Source organism: Vanessa tameamea, chromosome 13 (genome assembly GCF_037043105.1).
Source record: "Vanessa tameamea isolate UH-Manoa-2023 chromosome 13, ilVanTame1 primary haplotype, whole genome shotgun sequence".
Taxonomy (NCBI): domain Eukaryota; kingdom Metazoa; phylum Arthropoda; class Insecta; order Lepidoptera; family Nymphalidae; genus Vanessa; species Vanessa tameamea.
Window position 1 is genome coordinate 6,319,116 of NC_087321.1, and position 22,628 is coordinate 6,341,743.

The following is a 22,628-nucleotide window of genomic DNA, read 5'->3' on the forward strand; positions in this document are numbered from 1 at the left end:
TCTTTATTTTTATATTTTTAGTCATGTGACATGTCATTTCCGTGTATTTTGATTTTTGATGTTTTAAACAAACGTCAATGGATTTAAACTGCCTGTAAGATTTTAAATACTTCAATTTGATGTGCGCTACGATGCAACAATGAGTGTTAGGTGACTTGATGCAAGATTATTTTAAATAATATAATATTCATACTTAGTTAAATATATAGTCCTTATTATCACACAGGTGTGCTCGAACATAAGTCATCGTTAGAATCCAATGATCATAAATATTCTTTTATTCTTCTAAATTATTTGAAATATTCTATTATAAATTACGATATTCATAAATTAATCTAAGCATATAATTATTTATATTAACCCGCCATTAAATTTGGTTACAGCTTTGAGTCACAGACTGTATAAATATATTAATCATATATTCATACTCCATAGTATCGACGCGTTATGTCATTTCTAATCTTAAGACAACTTATTATTCCGGAAAAAACTTTACAAGTACAATATTGTCCTAACAATAAATCATTTGTCAAACACGTTCAATAGAGTCCTCCTCATAGAAAAATAATAAAATTTAAGGAAAAACAATATTTAATAATATAATAAAATAAAAATAAACCTTCGAAAATAAATCATTTAGATTTAGAAGACCCGATTTAGAGAGAAAAAACTAATATTATTATACCATATTAGGTTACAATTCTTCATATCAGGTTAAAACAGTTTTTTCTGACCATATCAAATAAATTTATTGTAAATTATTAATAGATGTTGTAAGATAAATATATATTTGTAAGTCAATTCACACATCCCTAGTCTTAATTAACCAAAAACTACATTCTACTCAAAAATTAAAAGCAAATTAAAATTTACTACGAGCATTAATTTAATTTGAATAATTACGAGGGAATTAATAAATTAATATTATATGTTAATATTACTTAAACGATCTATTCATGCATATTTATAACTATTTTACATATTTACCTTGTATTTATAAAAAGCCAACTCGTGAAATTCTGAATGAATGAGAAAATTCACGCTTGTTTACAAAACATTCAGCCACTGAAACTTCGCACGGCTTCGTAAATCGGTATTCAAACAATAAAATATTTTATGAATAATTATCTAAAACACAGCACTAAAACACTTTCTGATACATTTTCGCACTAAACACTGACTTTTCATTCAGAAAAGTTGATAGATCGAATCGGAAAATTATGGCGTGTGATCAATCGAAGACGCGCGATCGCGACAGAGCAATATAACATGACAGGCGCAGAAACCTGCGCGCGCGCAGTAGTGGGGGCCTCGAGGATCAACGCGCTAACTGCGTGGACGCAACCTTACCATTAAATATTTATTTTATTCGTAATCAAGTTTAACGAAAATATGGTGGCAGAAAATTTATGACATCATCACACATATATATATATTTTTTAAATTCTCAATCTTGTTTGGTTGGTTGCTAATTCAGGTTTTATATTTATTTTGTCTTTTTGTTAGCAACATAATTCTAAATATATTTACCGGATCTCCATGTTTTATTTCGTTTCTAAATTAACTATAATAAAATATATCAAATTCATCTATAAACGCCCTTAAATAATACTGTAGCTAAAATTATATTAATTTTTAGGGCTATGATTTGTAAGAGCCGGTGGGAGGACCGGCTTTACAGCACTCCGGAGGCCTAGATGCATGTCAATGAGGCGTAGGCGCCGCTCTACAAGAATATTATCGACTATTTCATAATATACTTCAATTATTTCAAAGCAACCGTTTTGTAGAAACTTTAAATGATCAAGTGGTTATAAGTAACAGTTTGGTAATCGATAAATGTATTCAAACGTTAAAAACTATTTATACTTATACAGGTTATTGTAATAAAGTAGTTACTATAGTTTTAGAAGTAGCTTAGCGTAGTTCTATAAAATAGTCATAAATTAAATTATTTGTAATATTTAGTTTTGTAAATAACGATATAAATATGCCTGTAATTTTTACTTGAATAAAGTATATTTAGAAAATTATTTAAATTGATTTAAAAAATGATACTTTATAAAATGTAACATCAACCAACATCAAAATCAACAACAGATATTTAATTATAAAATTAAGCGGCTTAATTAAATGTTCTATTTATATGTACACTACCTTCCAAAGTTTTGGAAACGCCAGGTAAAATCAAATAAACAAAACCATTTATTTCGTATTGATATAAAAATAAAAATGAAACTAATAATTAAAAGTTACAAGTTTTTCTTATCTCAAATTATAAAAATAACAGCCTGTAGATGTATGACTACTGGGTTTAGGCCTCTTTTATTTGTAAGGAAAAGGCTTGGAACGTATTCCTAATTCTCTCATTTTATGTTATAAAAAAATGTGGGGTGGGGTGCTAATTAGTGAGTATCCTGGCAAATGTACCACCTTATGATAATTAGTTACCACTTTCCATAGACATTGGTATCGATTTTGTATTGATAAATAAGATAAATAAGTACTTATTTAATGTTAATTGGGAACGCTAATGCATCAATTATGACGTTGTTACTCCTTTGTTATGGGCCGACATCATCTTTAAACACTGATCGCATACTGCACATTTTTTACAGATAAAAATCAATTGGTGTATTTAATGTATTAGAGGTCATTATTAAACAAAGAAACCCGGTTTTAAATTAAACCGATCCAGTTCGATCTAGTATTTTGAATCAAACTACAATGTAACGTTTAACTTTTGAGAAACATTTTTAATTTATATAGTTTTAAGTCCTATATATAGATACTAGTTGTTACCCGCGGCTTCGCTCGCGTATAATATGAATATATTTACAAATTAACTTAAAATTACGTTACGTAAGACCTCTTTGTATACCGTATTGGTGTGTATTTCAGCCCTTAGGGTAGAATATCCAGAATCGCTTAAATACGTATCAACAAATTTTTAATCGGTATCCCAAAAATAAAATTTCATGCTTCTAACTTCAAAATGACGGACTTCCAGACTAACCTGTATACGAATTGTCAAAACCTATTTTTCCCTTTAGGCCTAAAATATCAAGAAACACTTAAAATACGTATCTACTCATTTTTAATCAGTAGCCCAAAAATAAAAGTTCTTTCTTCTAACTTCGAAAATGACGGACTTCCAAACTAACCCGTATACGAAATGTCAACCTCTATTTTTCCTCTTAGGCGTAAAATATCCAGAAACGCTTAAATACGTATCAACTCATTTTTAATTAGTGGCACAAAAATAAAATTTCTTGCTTCTAACTTCAAAAATGACGGACTTCCAGAGTAGCCTATATAAAAATGACTACCCTTATTAAACATCTTATATGTTGAATATCTATACACCCTTAAATAAGTATTTAATCATTTTTAATCAGTATCCCAAAAATAAAGTTTCATTTTTCTAACTTAAAAAATTCCATACGAACGTTCAACCCCTATTTCACCCATTTAGGGGTAGATTATCCAAAATTCCCTTCTGAGTGGATGTCATGATATGTTATTTTATAAGTGTACAGCCTAAAATATAAGTTTTATGCTTCTAATTCTAAAAATTGGATAAGTGTCTAAGCAACCAAAAGCGCACACTCTATTCATTTGTTATCATAATCCAATGGGATGACAAATCTCATTCGAACGGGAAGAGACAGCGCAGGACGGCATCACGTACTTATCGAAGCACGTGAGTTTAAAAACTATCAGATTCTAGCCTCCAGTCCACTACTGAGACCTCTTTAACAGTAAACCCAATAACTTTTTACTTGTCCGAACCGAGACTCCAGAAAGTTGGGATATGCGACCTTATAAGCTAGCAAATAGACCAATAACTTAACTATGAGTTTTACTTATGCGTATTTAATTTTTTTACGCACAATAAATGACTGTTGTTGGCCTGCCGTATTAATAAAAATATTCATTAGAATTGCTGACGAATGTCAAGCTCAAATACGGGTTCAACGAATGTATCATTTCAAGCATTATTATCGATAGGATTGTCATGGTGTTAGTGACGTCATATAGCAGTCAACGAGGCGACCTCATTGCATTTGTAACCAATACGAACCATACACAATAAAAACTAAACATATCCTGTTGTATAAATACACTAGTTGTGGATTGCGATTTTGTCCACGTCTGTTTTAGATTAAACATGCCTATTGCTTGCCCGCTGTTCGCTATTGGTTATCGTTACTGCTTCTCTTCTTATAGTTGTAGCGTTGTATAGCATATAACCTCCCGCAATAAACAAACCTTCTAAAGTCGTCCGGCCAGTACTTATAGATGCAAAGGAAATGTACCAGACGTACTTAGGCGATCTGAACACGTGCTGAATGATAAATAAGGTAGGATCAACATATCCAACGCTCCCTTCGGAAGGTCAAGACCGAAGTAAACACAATACGTTCACCCTCTACGTTGACTTGCAACCTCTCCCGAAGCGAATGCAATAGGACAGTCAATAAGGCGAGGTGAGCTCACAAAGAAAACACCTTAAGAACTTTCCTCTCACTAAGCCCTGTCAAATATCTGGTGACCTGTCAATAGCAGTAGGGCTCACAGGAACTTATAATGCAGAAAAACAAACTGCGGTCAAATCAGTTGCTAATATTATCACGTCTGTCTGTCTATTTAATACTCTTTCACGGCAAACTTGATGATGAAGCAGTGTTGAACTCCAAAAAAGTACATAAGTTTATAGGTATTAAAAGTAGCCTATGTTCGTTCTTGGACACCACCTGACAACCAAAACACTAAAACGCTAACGAAGCCACGACGACAAACGACAACTGGTTGTTATATAAATATTTCAAAGTTCATACATACCTATAGATAACAAACTGAAGGAACTTGTTTGGCAAATAAATTCTGGCTTACTGTTCAGTAGTGTATAAAACTTGAAATATATTTATGTCCAACTTTTTTTTTTTTTTTGTTAAATTTATTAGGATTTCGTAAGGTGCTTTTTGGATTGGATTAGATTGAGTTTTAAAATAAAAATGTATCACTCCAGGTTATAGTATTAATTCGACAATTAATTAATCCGACTAGTTTAAGTAGTGTTCGCTTCACTTTATACACTAAACATTCGGAGGTTCGTTCCCACCTCATAAAATCGTACAAGTGTAAGGGTTTGTGGTCGCGGTACTATGACACAAGGCATTGAAATGAGATTGACTATAAGACCCGTATTAGATGAATCATATTCTTAAAAATATATCTAGAATACTTGTCAGAAAACCAATAAAATTATCTTTGTAGATAAAATTATTATTCTATCACTAACGTATTCTCAACATATGTACATTAAATAAAATATTTGATTATATACTTTTGATGTATTGGCTGATTGGTCTAGAAGCCCTCTGATATGGCTAATCACATCATGGATACAAATCCTAGAACAAATAAATTTAGTTTATAAGTTTTATTGGTCAAAAAGACTTCAATGGCAGTCAGAAAAAAAACTCTCATGGCTCGGATATCAGGTATAATCAAATAAAAGATATAACGCAATATACGCTAATCAACACAAAACCAACACAGCTATATACATTATTAATTTATTAGCTAATGACTTATGACCGGAATGTGTTGCAATGCCTCTTTAAATTTTATTGTTAACAATTATACGATACGACTCGCGCGCAAGTTTCAACAGCCGTACAAAGTATCAACTCAATCGGATACAGGATATTGGCATACGAACATACAGTCATTTTTGTACTTAAATTAATATTTGGTATTAAACTTTCAATTTATTTACTATACACAAACAGCTTAACTTATTTCTAGCAGATACAATAAGATTTAAGGTTAACAATGAAATTATTATTTCCTAGATATCTTTCCTGCTTTCGCACTGATATAATGTTGTAGAAAAAACGTATATTGAATGACAAACATATAAAAATAGTCTTGTTTTTTTAGCCATCGCTATTTCTTATGCAGCGTACACCAAAAAATTGTTACAATTGCATGCAATATGCAGCTTAAGAACGCATACGATCACACAATTTTATTTATTTAAAGCTGAACTGTAGTAATGGATGACTGAAGTAATTTCTAAACTATCTGGGAAAATATTTATTAAACGTTATTAGTATATTGCTTTAAGCTTAACGTAAGTAATCATTTCAAATAACATATACTTAATCGGTATACCTACTGCCCGTTTCTCGATCGTCGGGTCAAGACATTACGAATGAACTCATAATCAAGAAATAGAAACGGAATAATCATTCAGTATTTAGCAAATTCTGGTCACATACGTAATGACTTCGCGCTTCATCATTGTTTTTAATCACTGTGTTCCTGCTCGAGCAACAACAACATACAAAATTCACGTTATGTTTAAAAAAATAATGATATAATTCATGCGTACCAACGAGTATGTTCTATAACGAGCTACTGAATTTTTCTGTAAGATCCATATTTGACAACGGTGAAGTGTTGATAACCGACTTATGGTGATACGTTTTTCTTGTGCGTGAATCCTTTTAATATTGTTGTTGTTATAGTCAATGTCACTTATCACATACCAGGTGAAAATACTAGTTATTCGTAACGGTTACGATTCCTATGTTATTACGATCAAGCTTCGTCTGTTCTTCACAAAAAAATTGTTCGTGTATGTATGTAGGCGCGTGAGAAGTTCTACTTGTTTGATGTAATTGAAAATAGTCTTTAATTGCATGCAAATAATAATAATTAGTATTGTTAATGTAATTTCTTCCTTTTTCACCACTATTATAAGCTAACACGTTTAAAAATTAACAATTCAAATTTGTATAAAAGTAAATATTGTGAAGTAAAGAGATGTGAAATTGTCTAATTGTGAAATTGTGTAAAAAAAATGTCACGTCGTTCACATTTCATTGGCGGTTAGCGAGGAATATTCGTATTTGATAAGCAACATGCGCGTCTAGTTTCCATGTCACCCTGTGCTTAAAATGGATTCTCATATTTTTTCATAACGCCCCAAAAAAGTCATCATCCTCATCCTCCTGCCCTTATCCCAATTGTACTTGGGGTCGATGCAGCATGTCTTCTTCTTCCATACTTCTCTGTCGGACGTCATCTCACAAGTAACATTATTTCTCACCATATTGTCTTTCACACAATCCATCCATCGTTTCTTTGGTCGTCCCCTACCTCTATATCCATCCACATCCATTCTCAAAACCTTTCTCACTACATGGTCCTCATTCCTCCACATAACATGCCCAACGCCCCAAAAAAGTATAACTTCAAAAACCTCAGCTGAATCGTAACTGAGGGTGATTCTACTAAGTTCAATTAATGTTGCACCTCCAACCTTGGAGGCAAAAATGTCATGTCCCTTGTGCCTGTTACACTGGCTCAACCTTCAAACTGAAACACAACAGTACTAAGTGTTGGTTTTTGGCGGTAGAATATATGAGAAGTGGGTTGTAGCCAATCGGACTGAATAAAGTTCCACCACCAAGTGAAATTATAATGTCACGAAAGTCGGGACATCATATATGTTTCTCCATATATTCTCTACAATTTCTTTTGATTAAAATATTTATGAACTAAGAATCTTACATGCTAATAATTAAATTAAACAGTTATTAAAAGAGTATTTATATTTTTAACAAACACATTATCAGATTTGTAAATGAAAATAAAGAGAATGAAAGATGACCAAGAATTAACGAGGACCTAATAAACTCAGCCTAGGTATGTATAGTCAAACTTAAATATATTTGCAATTTCTAAGCAAAAATATATAATTACTATACCGTTCTCAGTTGTGAAACCTTGAAAATGTCTTAATTATCATGTTAACATTTTAGACAAATTATTAAAATAAGGAAATCCGTCCGAATCCAGCGATGTACTTGAATCTACTTCATAAAAGTATATTGGACAGATTATAAATGTGATAATTTTTTTAGTACATTAATAAGCATGTCTAAGCCAAAAATGAGCGTAAAAAATAATGACTCTGTTTTGGCTTCTGTGATTGTTGATTACACTTATTAAGTTGTTCGTAGGAAATTATGAACGTTGGAGGCAGGCAGGCAATAGGTGTAGCTGGCCTTATAAGGTTTCTGGTGTAGGCATAACACGCCGCACATTATTATAAACGTATAAACTAACTAACATAGCGCGTAGGTTTACGTGCGAATTGAGAGGCACTCAGGTGCTATAAAAAGTTACCGAAATTTCAAAATCATGACTCATCAAATAAATTAATAAGATACTAATAATTTTATACTTTCCATTTCGTCCTTGTCGGTATAAGCAACAAACGTTAGCACTTGTATCTGCTAAATTTGTAAAAAAATACATTAGGGCCTTATAAAATACACTCGATATAGAGAAGATGTCCTTCTAATGATTTCGGCAACGGAGACTAGACAACTGCACAAAAATATTACAGCGCACAATATGAGCAGAGGAAAACTCTCATAATGACCCTGTAACGTAGAACAACAAACCAACATACGACATAAGATGCAGAAACTACGGATATATGTGCTTTGCAAGTGCTAACGCTTAGTATTTATTAACAGAAAAATACAGTAAAGTTTTACTGACCAGACCAAGGATTCGAACCCATGAAACCTAAAATTTGCAACCTTACTAGTTAGTCATATCAAAATGTCATCATAACAAAATAATAAAGAATGTTATATTTTATGAGAATTAGGTATAATTTTCCTTTTAAAGGTTCCGGAAACCACAACGCTCCGCCACACCCGATGTTGTAACATCAATTTATGCAAAGTAAAATGTTTTTATAGCAGTGTCATTTCTATTTACAGATACATTAAATGTGTATAAGAAATATTTACATTTACGTACACAAATAACTTCGCCGCTAGAATTCAATGCGGCAATTAATTAATATGTAAAGCAATTCCAATTCTACATATGCTTGGAAATACTGCTAAGAAGTATCTAGAACTAATTACGTATTGAACAGGTAACAAATACATAATAGTCCGATTGATTCTTCTGAACTACCTAATTAGATAATTTAAAGATGCCTTGAATGTCCGAAAACTAAAATTACGTTTGTTTGGTTTAGCATAAGCTAACTATTTATTGTGTTTTTAATGCGCTTACATCAAATTATATTAATTTGAATCGGTTACAATTATTCCGCGCTGCATACAATTAAAACATAATTTGCCGTAAGCGAAAACACATAAGAAAGCGTATTATTATTTACTTCTTTTTGTGTATGGTACAATTTTGCTTGGCACACAAATCATTTTAATGGCAACAAAATCCCAATATCTACATTTCCACAAACGATGTCGGATTATCAGTCTGATGCAGTCCAGAGCGAGAATTTTCGTTGCTTTGATACTAATATATATGTACTCTTCGGACATAGTTCGGAAACGAACCACACGAAATACTTATTACTTTCATTAGTATCATCTTGCGTTCTATGCTTCCATTAAGCTGTATTTCATTTCTGTGATTAAAAACTTCATGGTCAAGTGCTCGTACATTACACTTCACGATGAAAATATTCTTCTTTCAATAAAAGTAACCTCATCGTTCATAAATGTTTTTAATAATATAAGAAGATACGTCTCATTAATGGAATCACAAAGTATTACAAAAATATTATAATAACATCATTCGTATCGTATTCTTTCATATTTTTACTTTTTGCTTGAATAATTTATTGAATGAACTATAGTTTATGATATTGGAATGTGGCAGCACTAATAATACGTAACCGCAATAAGAAAATTCTCCATTCCAATATAAGCATTCCACATTTCCATAATATTTAGATTTTATCTGTTTTGTAAACGCAACTCGAAATACTTATGACCGCAAAAACACATTGTCTGAATTTCTCACATAACGCGAAGTTTTAGTTTATGACCGAAAGTGGTGACCGTATATATAATGGAAATTACCATTGTTTTAATTTTATTTCTAATTATGTGCCTATTATAACTAGAAATTTGGATTTATAATTGGTATCTTTAAGCGACGGACAATTGAATGATGAAAAAAAAATAATTTCAAGTCAATAATTCAAGTATGTAGGCAGATCTTAACATCTTAACAGGTTTTACTGAATATAGGGCTGCCAGATGTCAAGTTTTAGTGTATACATATGTTTGGTTTGATTGCGTCCGGACAAATATTAACGTGTACGATCCGCCAACGTTTTTTGGTCTTTGTCTAAGAAGTAAGAACTATAGTTTATTGTAACCACAATTGCACAAAAGCGATATAATTGGTGGATTTGCGGAAAAATGGCGTTTTGAACGTCGACGAATCTTATCGAAACTTTGGAAGTAAAATTAAAGGGGTATAGGTAGTAAGTGGAATAGTATTGTATTATTACTAAAGATATATTAATCAAGTAGTCGGTATACAATATAGCAGAGCTATTATAAAATCGCGTGGAATACGGTTTGTTTATATTTATTCCTTCTGCCATTGGAATAGACTATAGTTAATATTCGTAATTATAAAAGTTGTGTCCAGTTTTTAAAAAATATTTCACCCAGAATAGCTAAGCATGTATAGCTGTAAAAATATGTTTCACTTTTAGAGCAAAATGTCCAGCCCATTTTAATGCCAAGCTTGGCTTTTGTACTTTAGGGTCTGGCAGCCCTAAGCGGGCAGCCTCGTAACTTGTACAATACAGTGGTTCTTAACTGAGTTGTTGCCGAGTAAAAATGGGAATACAGATAATTATAGCTCTGGCCCAATTCCGGTTTCACAAAAACACTTTTTACAAGCTTTCATTTAACATTATCATTGAGCGTGGTTGGATCAAATCTTGCAACTAAATTTTAACCAGTTCCAACCAACCAATGGAGCTGGAGTTATACGCAGGCTCTTGACCCTTAAGACATAATCTACAATAAACATTTTTATTTGAAATTGGATTATAAAAACTTATTTAAAAAAAATTTTTATAATTAGCAATCAAATTTATAAATTATTCATAACAAACTGCCCTATTGGTCTAGAGTGTAGCCTTGTCAGCTGCAGATTATGAGATCGAAATCTAACCAAAAGATTTTTTTTTTAAATTGCGCAAATTACATTTTTAAGGTCAAATCGAAAACGGCTATTTTTTACTTCTGAAAAATAAGATACCCCAATCACCTATACTCTATATTATGTTTTAAAAAATAAGTGGTAAAAATAAGAATAAGTCTATTTAAATAAATATATAACCATAATTTAAGTATATGTAGGTTTTATGTAGTATAAGTTTTATGTAGTATCAAGCTGTTATCTCGTGCCGTCTTTTATAAATCGAGAAACGAGAAAGAATCCTTATTTCAACCATAGATAATCGGACGGGCTGATGGTGTGATAGCTTAGATTTTTGAAGTTAATTGGGCATTACACAAACTTATTTTTATTCAAGATACATTGAAATTAAAAACGAAAAGTATAGACTTTAGTCATACAAAAAAGCGTGTCAACTGCCATTCCAAGAAGTTGGATAATCCTGAGTCTCGTTTTGTAGTATTATTATCTTTATTGTAAGGAACAATAAGAACCACGTTTACAGTAAGGCCGTGTGCACAAACAAAGCGTCAACAATCGCTTCGCTAATCAAAGAAGGATCGGCAGGACTGCGTCGGCGTCAACGCACGACTGATATGGTGATCACGTTCTTGTTCGCGACGTAATAAAACTTAACAAGGAAATCTGTGTGTATCACTTAAAGGGGTAATAGTTACCGTTTTAGCACATGTGCAGTTTACTGATTACAACGAATTGATAAGGAAGGAATGATTAAATTTGAATTTATGGTTAATAGTCATTAAAAATATTTTTTTTTGTTTATTTATCGCTACGTATTGTAAGTATAAGTCATAACTCATTAAAATTATAAAATAATCTTCAGAGCATAGTTAATGACTAATATACCGTGACAGCAGAATAAAAATCAATTCAGAGCAAAAACATTTATTTTATAAATATATATGACTTTTAATGAATGAATGAATTAATCAATATAATATATTTATTTAACATAAAATTAAAAACTCATCGGAAATCGCGACAATCTGCAGCCGCCATCTATTGAGTAGTACGTACATTATATAAAGGCAAACACAGGCAGAGATCGCGTTAAAACTTAATAGTACATATATTCGATACTAGATGGCGATACGGTCAATATAATTTCAACCACATTAGATATCTACCTATTTTTCGTAAGTAAACCATTGTGTTTCTTGTTTAATAAAATAGCTACAATAATATTTAACAAATATGTAGATACACAAACGACACAGAAATCACGTAGTACAAAAATAAGTAAATATGCTAAATAAACGCATGTTGCCAATGATGTAATTGATAAAGCAATCTGCACTTTTACCACTGACGTCACGTTGAAAGTTGCTGAAACAAATAAAAATATTTACTTAATAACACCCGTGACTTATAATTAGGTATACATAATACTATTTAAACGCATTATTTGATTCCGTACGAAATCAAATATAAGACTTTAATTATTATCTGAAGTAATATCATTTATCTTATTATTATTTAACGGCTTAATAGATTATTACAGATTACATGAAAAATCGATTTCCTTAATATAAAGTAAGCCATAAAAATGAATATTTCCAACTTTATATTTATATTTAAAATATTAAAAAAACTAGTTAAACATATCATTGATTTTAAGCGATTCATTAAAATATTTTACATTAATAATTGCTCATTGAGTGTATCATAACTGGCAGGTAATTGGGAACTAAAGCAAACATTGCTATCGAATAAACCGGTGCTCGTTTCGATTACCTTCAAAACTGAAATACAATAGGTAACTATACAAAATAATCCGACCATTTACGACCATGTTTCGTGGTATTAACAATTTAACGGAGCAATAAATGCTCACGCAAACTCTCCATGATATATTCAAATAGTGTACGTTTTATTGGTTTAAAATCGTGCCGTGGTTTCGACTTTCGGGACCGGAATAATTGCAAACTGCATTAATTGACAATTTATATTAGCATAACCCGATAGCTCGACTAGTGGTTGCGTAATATTACATTTGAATAAAACATTTTATGGATTAAGCGAATATCGACTTACCGTACCTAATGAGATTTAAAACAGTAATAGATACACGAACATTTAATTATTACACAATTAATGTTATCACCAAAACTAATCGAGTGTTTAATCTTACACTAAATATTAAAACAGCTACTTAATTACTTAACTAACAGCTAACATGACTGATAGATCGCTATTATACGTAAAAGTAAATGAATAGTTTCATCCAAGTGACGTGTATGTATTTATTGCCTATTTTGCGTTATACAGCATTTATAATTTTATCAATGCTACAAAAACCAACTTTTAATACGTTTTAATCTTATAGATTGTATGTATACAACAAAAAATCAATACACGGTTTGCTACTAAAGTAATATTTATATTTGTAAAAGCGAAATATATAGCCACAAATATTGCTAAGCACCAGAAAGTCAAAAGATTCTTCAGAGCCCACCTTGCAGGCATAGCCCGAAGCGTATTTCAAATCTCTCTCCCACAGGTTCCGCAAATGTTAGGCTATTACGATAACAGTTATTCACAGCTCGTGAGCTACCAAATAAGCGTGGAGTAAGCGGCTTACCGCTTTCGCAATATTTTCCCGGAATCACGAAGCACGAACCGTGATGATGTGCGAATTGCACGGTACGTACAAGACTTGCGTTAGAACTTGTTTAAAGGAATGTTCCCATGATTCTGATATAGATGATTAAGCTATTTACGACAAAATTTACGTTCATCTGAACATCATTACTTTACGATTCAATATAAAAGCAATTTCATTTTTATTTTTCTCGTATCCATTTTGTACTTCATGTTGATTTTTGTAAAAAAATATAAATTTCGGTAACTCATTTCAAGACGATCTATTGAATAATGTACATAAATTATTAATAATAGTAATTAGCGCAATAGGAATTTGCTATAAAATGCCTCTCATTCAGTGTCATTAGTTAGCCGACCACAAGAAATATTAATACGTTTAGATACGTTTTTGGTATAAGATAAATATATATATAAATTCAAATCATAATTTTGTCCCGTGCCTCGAAAAGCACACGAGTTACCGTCCTATACGAATTTACTTAATATAATTTACTTAATGGAAGGGCTTTACGCAAGCCCGTTTGGGTAGGTACCAGCCAACCATGAAATATTCTACCGTCAAATAATAATACTTGGTATTATTCTGTTCCAATTTGAAGTATCAACAAGGCAGTGTAAACCATAGGCACAAGGGACATAACATCTTAGTTCCCAAGGTTGGTGGCGCATTAGCCATGTAAATCTAACAGCGCTAATATATATGACCGGTTGGTGACCACTATCTACTATAAGGTGGCTCATTTGCCCGTCCGCCAATTTATGATTAAAAAAAAATTGAGTGAAGCTATAGAAACTAAACTTCTAACTATTATATCACCTGCGCTGTCGACTAATCTAGTAATAATTAGGAACGGCCGTTTAGTCAGTAATCGGTCAAATTTTCGGAAGGATATCTTCAAAATATAATTGGGCTATCTATTTTTTTCAACTTTATTCGCTTGTCTATAACTTCAAATCAGTTTGAAGGATAGTTATTTAGCAAGAATAACACTGTTATTTTAATAGAGTCATGGGCAGATAGATGCAAGAATAAGATCCAGCTTTATAAAAGACTGCGAAAAAAAAAAGTTCAGTTGTGACGTTACTTTCTTTTCCAACATAAATTTATAAACGCCTTAGATTTAAAAACGATTTATATGTATCGTAAGATCGTAAGAATAATTAAATATCGAATAACACTAGCTGTTCAATAATAAAATCATCAATGTATGTAGATAATTCATCAATGTACTTGTAACCTGACCAATGTTTACTTAAGGAGAAGTATGCATATTAATATTCAATTTGTTTAAGGAAACACTTCGCTTTTGCTTTCATGTACTTATGTACAATATATGAAACTTAGTTAAGTCGGACGTAACGTGTCTCCCCCTTATTATTTTTCCTACAGATATTCCTTCTTTGTGATGCTGAAAAAAAATCCATCCACGTAAACATTCCTACGCATATTCTTTATATATTTTATTATCTTATTTTTTTGTTATTTGTCGGATAAAAAATTGCCATATTCTTCACGTGGAGTGAATGGGGCTTTTACTACATTTTTAAATCATCTATAAGCACCTTTAAAATTACAAAAAAAATGGGTAAAATAGAAGTGGCAATCTTCATTGTATTGCATCGTCAGTCATAAAAATGGCCATAAATGGTTTTGGTAGTCTAACTATTCCTTATTCTTGGGTAATGAGGTAAAGGATTCTCAGATTCTCATATTGAGCTAATAAATAAATTTTATAATGTTTTAGACGAATACGAATACAGGTATCGTTTTTTTAATAAGGACGAGGTGTAGTCACTCTTGGGTACCATTTCTTGTGATAAGATTTTAACCTTTGGTTTGTCATTATCATCTTAGCCACATGACTCCAATATGGTTATAAATAAATTTACTTGTGTATGAAACATATGGCTATTTTATACAAAAAGATCAACGATCGCAAAAGGTCACAAATTTAAATTCGTCTACGCTGAATTTATGTTTACAATTAAATTTACACACCTAAATTAAAATAATGATTTATAATTCTGTTACTCATTTATAGAGTAAGAACAGTTAGCAGGTGTGTATACCCGTTTAGTAGCTGATGGTGCTGACAATTTAGTGTCTTTGTCAGAAGAGATTTTCTTTTGAAGGAATGTTTCATTTAATTGTCTTATCGAAACAAACTGCATCCTAATACCCCAAAATCCACCGGACAAAAGAAAAGTTTCTTAATTTGATTAATTACACCAATTTCTAAGCCATTTTATAATTTCAATCTATTATAAAAAAATCATAAAATAGAAAAAAAAATATATATATTTATTTTTTAGTTTAGCATAAATTTTGTCGAAAATCATTATTTAGTTTTACAAATTAAAAAACTACAAGCTCCCTAACCTTTTCTTAACTACCTCATTGGTCTATTGGCTAGATTATACCACAAATACGGAGGTTTAAACACCAGGTCGACCAGATAAAAATTATTGGGTTTTTCTGTCGATAAATTCAAAGAAACGACTAGAAGTCTGGAAGTTGGAAGTATGAACTCCCGTGCCTCGGAGAGCACGTAAAGCCATTGGACCTGCGTCTAATCTCTTACCGGTCGTGTCGGATTTGCCTTCCTATCAAATCATCAGATTGAGGAAATAGAGAGCGCACCTGTTTGCGCGCACCTGTGCACTATGATATGTCCTGCGAAGTTGTCTGGTCTCCCCTGAGATTAACCGCCGTGACAGAAGTCGGTCAGGACGACATAATGCTTGTCTTGTACACTCGCTTACTATCCTATCACATTACATGCTGGTCAGCCAATTATGTGTTGCATAAAAGCGCTCGCGTTCATTCGACCACATTCGTCCGATTTACGTTTAACGATTTAACTCTACCTACTATACAATGCTGCGCTTCTCTACTACATAATGCTGCGCTTTAGAATTGTAATATCAAAATGATAATAAAATACATCTCGATTGATTTAAAGAAAGTCATAACAAAGCATTAACTTATCATTAAAACTGAACAGAGGATTTTATAACATTAGTAGGCTGACCGGAAAATAGACCTCCCGACGGTAAGTGGTCACCACTATCCATATATATTAGTGCGGAGTGAAATTTTAACCATTTCTTTAAATAACTGATGCGCAACCAACCTTGGGAACTAAGATGTTGTCGCTTGTGTCTGTAGTTTCAAATACCTACATCAAACATTTTAGAGAATATGCGGTTAATACAATTTGTGACAATGTAATTAAAAACAAAGATTTTGCTCGCTACCGTCCGCATCGACCAGATATTACGACTGTCCAACAGCGGACAGTGTATCGTAGAAAAATAAGTGTAAAGCATAGGTCATTATAGGGAATGTGGTAGTGCCGATTATGGGCGGCTGTTACATTAACCACTAAAACTATGAACTAAAATGATTTTACAAATTTTATTTTATTTGTTGATCTATATTTTTTTTAGTTGGTACACATCACTAGTACCTAAACTAGGCCGAGCCTGTTACATTGGCTCACTTACCCTTCAAAACGGAACAACAATACTAAGTGTTGCTGCTTGGCAGTAATATATGATGAGTGGCCGCTACTTACCCAGACGGGCTTGCACAAAGCCCGTCCCATCACCAAGTCAATAATATTATATTTACATACTCACTTAAGAATATCATAATGGAATAAAACATAACTCCGTACACGCAGTTCGGTAGTTTAAACGGTGAATCTTTGGGCATAATACCCAACCCCTTTCCGTACCTGAAACACAATAACGATTGTTTTTTAAACAAAAAAAAACACCACAAAAAGGATTATTAACTTTTATATTATATTATTTTTTATATTATTAACTTTTATACCATCAGTTCTAAAGTTTTTTTCTATCTTATCTAAACAACGTTATTTGAAGGTTCTTAGTTAAACACAGATTTATCTCTTTCTGCCATTATTGGTTTTTCATTTGGAAAAAAAAGACAGCATGACAGTATTATGTAAATAATCACACCATAACATTTATCTGTAAAACCTTTGTATTAATATTATAAGTTATTTCATTTAAATTATATGTAGATAATATATAATATAATGTAAAATAATAAGTTAAAAGAAAAGAAAATGGTTTTGCTGTCCGTACCAAACAGAAGCAAGTATAGACAGCAAGAAAAGAATACAGGTGACGGCGATCGTAATTATATTCTTTGTCCGAAACAGAAAGTGACTTTGTTTTATACTATTTATAGATTTGAACCTTAACCTAAGATCGTGGTTTTCAACACATTTTAATTGTTTACAAATCTATCTCATTCTCGGTTAAAGAAACATAACTAGGATACATAACGGAGTTGGAGGAAATGGTTATGAGTGAATTGTCTAGCACTGGGACACATAAAGATTTGTACTAATTATAAATTAACGCCCGACATCATTACTTTATTACATAATTTCTCTAGATTTTTTTTTTATTCCAATACTCAAATAATCCATCTTGTATAAACATTGACATATTACAAGATGAAGCTTTAGAGCAAAACCGTAAGATTATGTTATAAGAAGAGATGAGTCGGTAACTAGAGGCTCGGTAGCGAAAGAGGCTTTTGAAGAAGAAAATCGACCCCATTGACGACCCTGAACTATTATCTCTCTAGAGACATACGATTAGGAGGAAAGCCAACCCCAAATAAAATGGCGGCAAGATTTATTTTACTCAAACAGAAAAATGTAATAATAATTTAACATTTATATATTAATAAAGATAAGCTACGTCCTACTAGTTTGGGTGTCCATATTTTACTGAACGGCTCTCGAATTCATTTACGCTTTCTATTGTCTATGTTATCTTTTGTCTATGGATCTTATCTACGTGTCAGAATTAAACTGTGTCGTTTTCACGAACCACGTTTAAATATGTAAAAGTTCTACGCGATAGCTTTGCACCGAAACCGCATTGCTCGTATAATAAAATTAACCGCGGCCGGGTTACATTAAAAAAGACAATATATTATAATAATTTAAAATGGAAGATGTATCCGTTATTAAACATAAAAATACTTTTAGATATGAGGTAAATCATATTACACTATTAAATTCAATTGGCATTATTTTTTGTATAAGTTTTTTATAATGATTAATTATTTTGTAGCTGTAATTTAGTAGCCTTTGAAGGTCAATATTTATAACTGAGTTTTCCTTTATCTTATGTAACTCGTCGTCGTGTAAAATAGGATTATTATTAGACTAGCATAGTACTTGGATAACTTGTAAGAAAGTTATTAAATGACATATCAAAAATATTAGTAGCAAGCCACTTAAATATGAGTTTAAATTACATTCAAATGTAAACAATTTAAACAACAACTTACTTAGATGTTAACACTTTTGAACAGCTCGCATGTTCAGATATATCACACAATGCTTTGTACCCCGGCTTCATCTCAGCCGCCATCTCTACGTAGAGTGCGTACGTAGAGATCAATATACCGAGTAAACATGTTGCTATTAAACCACGATTCAGACCTGTAATTTGCATCTTATCCGAATGATCTGTGAATAAAAATAAAACTTTCAATATCGGTTAATTTATTAATATATTTCCACATTAAGTACCACATTAAGTCATTGATATTCACAAACAACAGTTTCAAAAATAACACTTAGAAAAATATAAAACAAACATTAAATATAACTGTCTATAGCTAGCATATTATTGATCAGCATGGTTTACAGTATTCTAATATAAATATATATCCATAGAAAAAATCTACAGCCATTTAAAATTCAATTTTTCAAAGCAATAAATATGTTAATCTAAAGTTTAAAATCAATTCACGCGAACCCTTGTAAATGAATCAATTCCACTATAAAGTAGGGGAGCCGCATGTTTGAAGACTTGCGTAAAGGAAAAAATAAAACGTCAGGTCTCGTACCAATCTACTTCATTTCACCACCCCTTCGTGTACACGCGGCGTTATGGCAAAATAAAAATTTTAAACAAAACCAATACAAAATCGACGCGCTTGAATAAAACATGATTTAAAATTGATATTAAAGCTTATGTAAACACAGCGATTTATTTCTACGGCTATAAATAAAATTATCTATATTTTTAATATATAAATATTAATTACATCATTAACAAACAAAAAAATCATGACCAATGATTCATAATGTATTGTTTGGCGAGGTCATTAATTACAGGTGTAGCGACAAATAAACAGCTTCATCAAATGAATAAACGTACGAAAACAAACAGTCGAGTCCGGTGTCGGACTTACCCTGATAAATAAGCTATCGTTTATCGTTTACAATATAAAATAATGTTATAACTTAAACACAACTTCACTATATGATTACACGAATAAGACTGAGCTTTGCGTAGGTATTAGATAATTCTTGTAGGCATCACTAATCAGTTATGACAACATGAATTGATAATATTCAACAACGACATAATACATTTTGATAGGTGTGAAATTTAAGCAACAAAACGAGAACATTTTCAATTATATTCAGTAAGATAGTAGTTTAAGTATATAAATTATATTATTTTTATAAAGGGTATAATAGTCTAAAGTCTAATTAATAATTATAAAGACAATTTTTATTTATAACTATTTCCTCTTGTACGAGGAACGATAAAACTTACAAGTAGTCGATATATCCTTTTTATATAAATTTGATTTAACTCTTGGTTCGTCTGTATATATTACAGTGCCAATGACGATGAGCCATGGTGACCACTTATCACCAGGTGGCGTTGGATCGTTTGCCTCAAATCTACAAATATTATTCAAGTAATCTTATCGGTTAGATAATGAATACGAAACATAAAAAAATCTACGGTGGGTCTAACTAAGATGTAAACTGTAAAGTAGCACAAAAATGTACGAGAAATAATCAACCCTCCTAATTTTTAGTAATCTTGGTTGAGATTTACAGCAGCAACAATGTAAAGTCCGACTGCTGGGCTAAGATTCCACTACTAAAAATATAAATTATTCCAATCACTAAAACTTTCCTAGATTGTGGCTTTTTGCTTAATGAGATGGATTGATCAGACCTGAAATTTAGTTGCTTAAATTCGACACTAACAAGTGAAGGCAATATATAGCTAATATAATATAGGCTGTATTATTGAAGATTATTAATGACTAGGTATATTTGACCGGATTCAAGAACTTTACCGCTAAAAGTTTATTTCGTTACACATCCGTGATTTGGCCACTGAACGCTTTTATAACTTTAAATGGTTTTTGTCTAAAATATTGCAAAGATACTGCTGCTGTCTTCCTGACCAATGTCAGCAATAGCAGCAGTTTTCGAGAGAGACAAGCCAAGTGCATTGATCATATTATTATAAGATTGTGCGTTTGCGAAATCTCAAGTGTACTCTTTTTACTGAATGATTGTATGATGATCATAACCCAAATCGGGAGAGACGGCAAATCTGACACTACAGGAAAGATTGCAGGCGCAGGCGATAGAAACACCTTCTTGACGTGTTTTCCGAGAAGCGGAAGTGTAAACACTGGATATTTCCAGACTCCAAAAAAAAAAAGCAAATAACTTTGTAATGACCAGCCCACGACTTAAACCATAGACCTCGGATCAGCCTTATAAGCTAATTCTAATGGAACAACAAGACAGTCTCAGATGAGTAATGAAAATAATTGCTCATATATGTATCCGACAAAAATGCGACTATCCAAATATTGAAATTATTGTTATGCAAATAATATATTTATCGTGCAAAGTAAAATAATCACGAATAATATTCTTATTTTCTAATAATATACGTACATCACGCAGAAGAGAAACTGTCTCTCTTATTGGATTATATATGAAACGATTTTTATGCAATTAATAAAATAATATATAGAGCCAATTACTACAATATCTTTTCCTACCTCATAAAATATATAAAACATGTCCAAAACAACGTAATACAACTCTAAGAGCAGTCCATCATAATTATCTTGTTTACGTGTGACAAGGATGCAATATATGTATGTATAAAATGATTTGTCGTCTGTCAAAACTAGTCTAAACGTTAAACAAGTGCGTCAATGTCACGAAAATAATGAATTCATTAAAACTATATATATTAATTATTGTGTTTCCATTGATATTTTACGTACTCTGATGACTTTTGTATATGTGTTAAAAATACGGTCATAGAACTAGGTCTCTAATCTATCCCCCAAAAAGTGTTTTACATTAAACCATGGGCAGTTGCGATTAAGAAATGTTATACACTAATATTACTAATACAAATGAAATTACGACTCGAAAGTATTGTACAGAATACAAATTAAAAATAAATCAAAATAACTACACTGCATATAATTAAAATATAAGTATGGAACAAAACACTTCCAAATAGGAGTTTTGATTTACTCTAGAAAATAATACACATTTTTTATTTAAGTAGTTAATTTTAACATTCAAATTAAACCGTAACATGGAATTTCAATTTATTTAAATTCGAATTTTACAAGTTAAAAATACTGACGAATATTATAACTAAGAACGCATCTATAAGGGTATGTCAAATAACGAGACAGTCGAGCTTAGACACTCACACAAACTTCACTCGCGTAGCCATTTCACATATAATTTGTCACTTCGTGCTGTTCTTTTTACTACTAACGCACTCTGTGTACGGTTTTTGGAAACAAATGACACAACAAAGGTTCTTTTATGACCAACATTATAATATAAATATATACAATAATGTTACAATTAAAATTATTAAATAGTAACGAAGAATATAACGTTTTCCTAACTTCATTATTATAATAAAGTGGAATACAACTGTTAAATCAATGATTTTACTTACTTCTTGGTAATAAAATAGGTCAGCAAGGCAATCTTAAATTTTATAGCGAAGAAAGAGATCGAATCATAAGCGTGAAGAGTAAAACCGAGCGCCACATTGCCAATGACGCCCGATATCGCGGAATGTACATGTTT

The 22,628-nt window shown here is 31.6% G+C and overlaps 2 protein-coding genes across 4 annotated transcripts in view; both read right to left on the reverse strand.

Annotated features, from left to right (window-relative positions):
• The window catches only part of Chas (chascon), a 131,269-nt gene extending 129,967 nt beyond the window's left edge, over window positions 1-1,302 (reverse strand). For both annotated transcript variants that reach the window (XM_026636611.2, XM_026636609.2), the window contains exon 1: window positions 988-1,302. The gene's annotated coding sequence lies outside the window, so the exon portion shown is untranslated. The remainder of the gene's footprint in view (window positions 1-987) is intronic.
• A 10,640-nt stretch (window positions 1,303-11,942) lies between these two features.
• Vkor (Vitamin-K epoxide reductase) lies at window positions 11,943-22,608 on the reverse strand. Of its 2 annotated transcripts, none has more exons than XM_026636622.2 (4): window positions 22,495-22,608; window positions 19,019-19,199; window positions 17,320-17,417; window positions 11,943-12,399 (listed from the first exon to the last, which is right to left on the reverse strand). In XM_026636622.2, the coding sequence occupies exons 2-4, from the start codon at window positions 19,183-19,185 to the stop codon at window positions 12,197-12,199; spliced, it is 468 nt and encodes a 155-aa protein (XP_026492407.1). In that variant the 5' UTR covers window positions 19,186-19,199; window positions 22,495-22,608; the 3' UTR covers window positions 11,943-12,196. The 2 variants fall into 2 exon arrangements, with proteins under 2 accessions (XP_026492407.1, XP_026492406.1); XM_026636621.2 differs by lacking the exon at window positions 22,495-22,608 and adding an exon at window positions 19,931-20,064.
• Between the last annotated feature and the right edge of the window lie 20 nt (window positions 22,609-22,628).

Bases quoted from the DNA above. Each gene is read 5' to 3' on its own strand.
- Vkor (XM_026636622.2), bottom strand. From the start codon at position 19,185: ATGCAAATTACAGGTCTGAATCGTGGTTTAATAGCAACATGTTTACTC. The intron at 17,418-19,018 runs GTAAGTTGTTGT...ATTGTGTTTCAG, and splicing joins TCAAAAGTGTTAACATCTAA to GTACGGAAAGGGGTTGGGTA. The intron at 12,400-17,319 runs GTGAGTATGTAA...TATTTGTTTCAG, and splicing joins TTCCATTATGATATTCTTAA to CAACTTTCAACGTGACGTCA.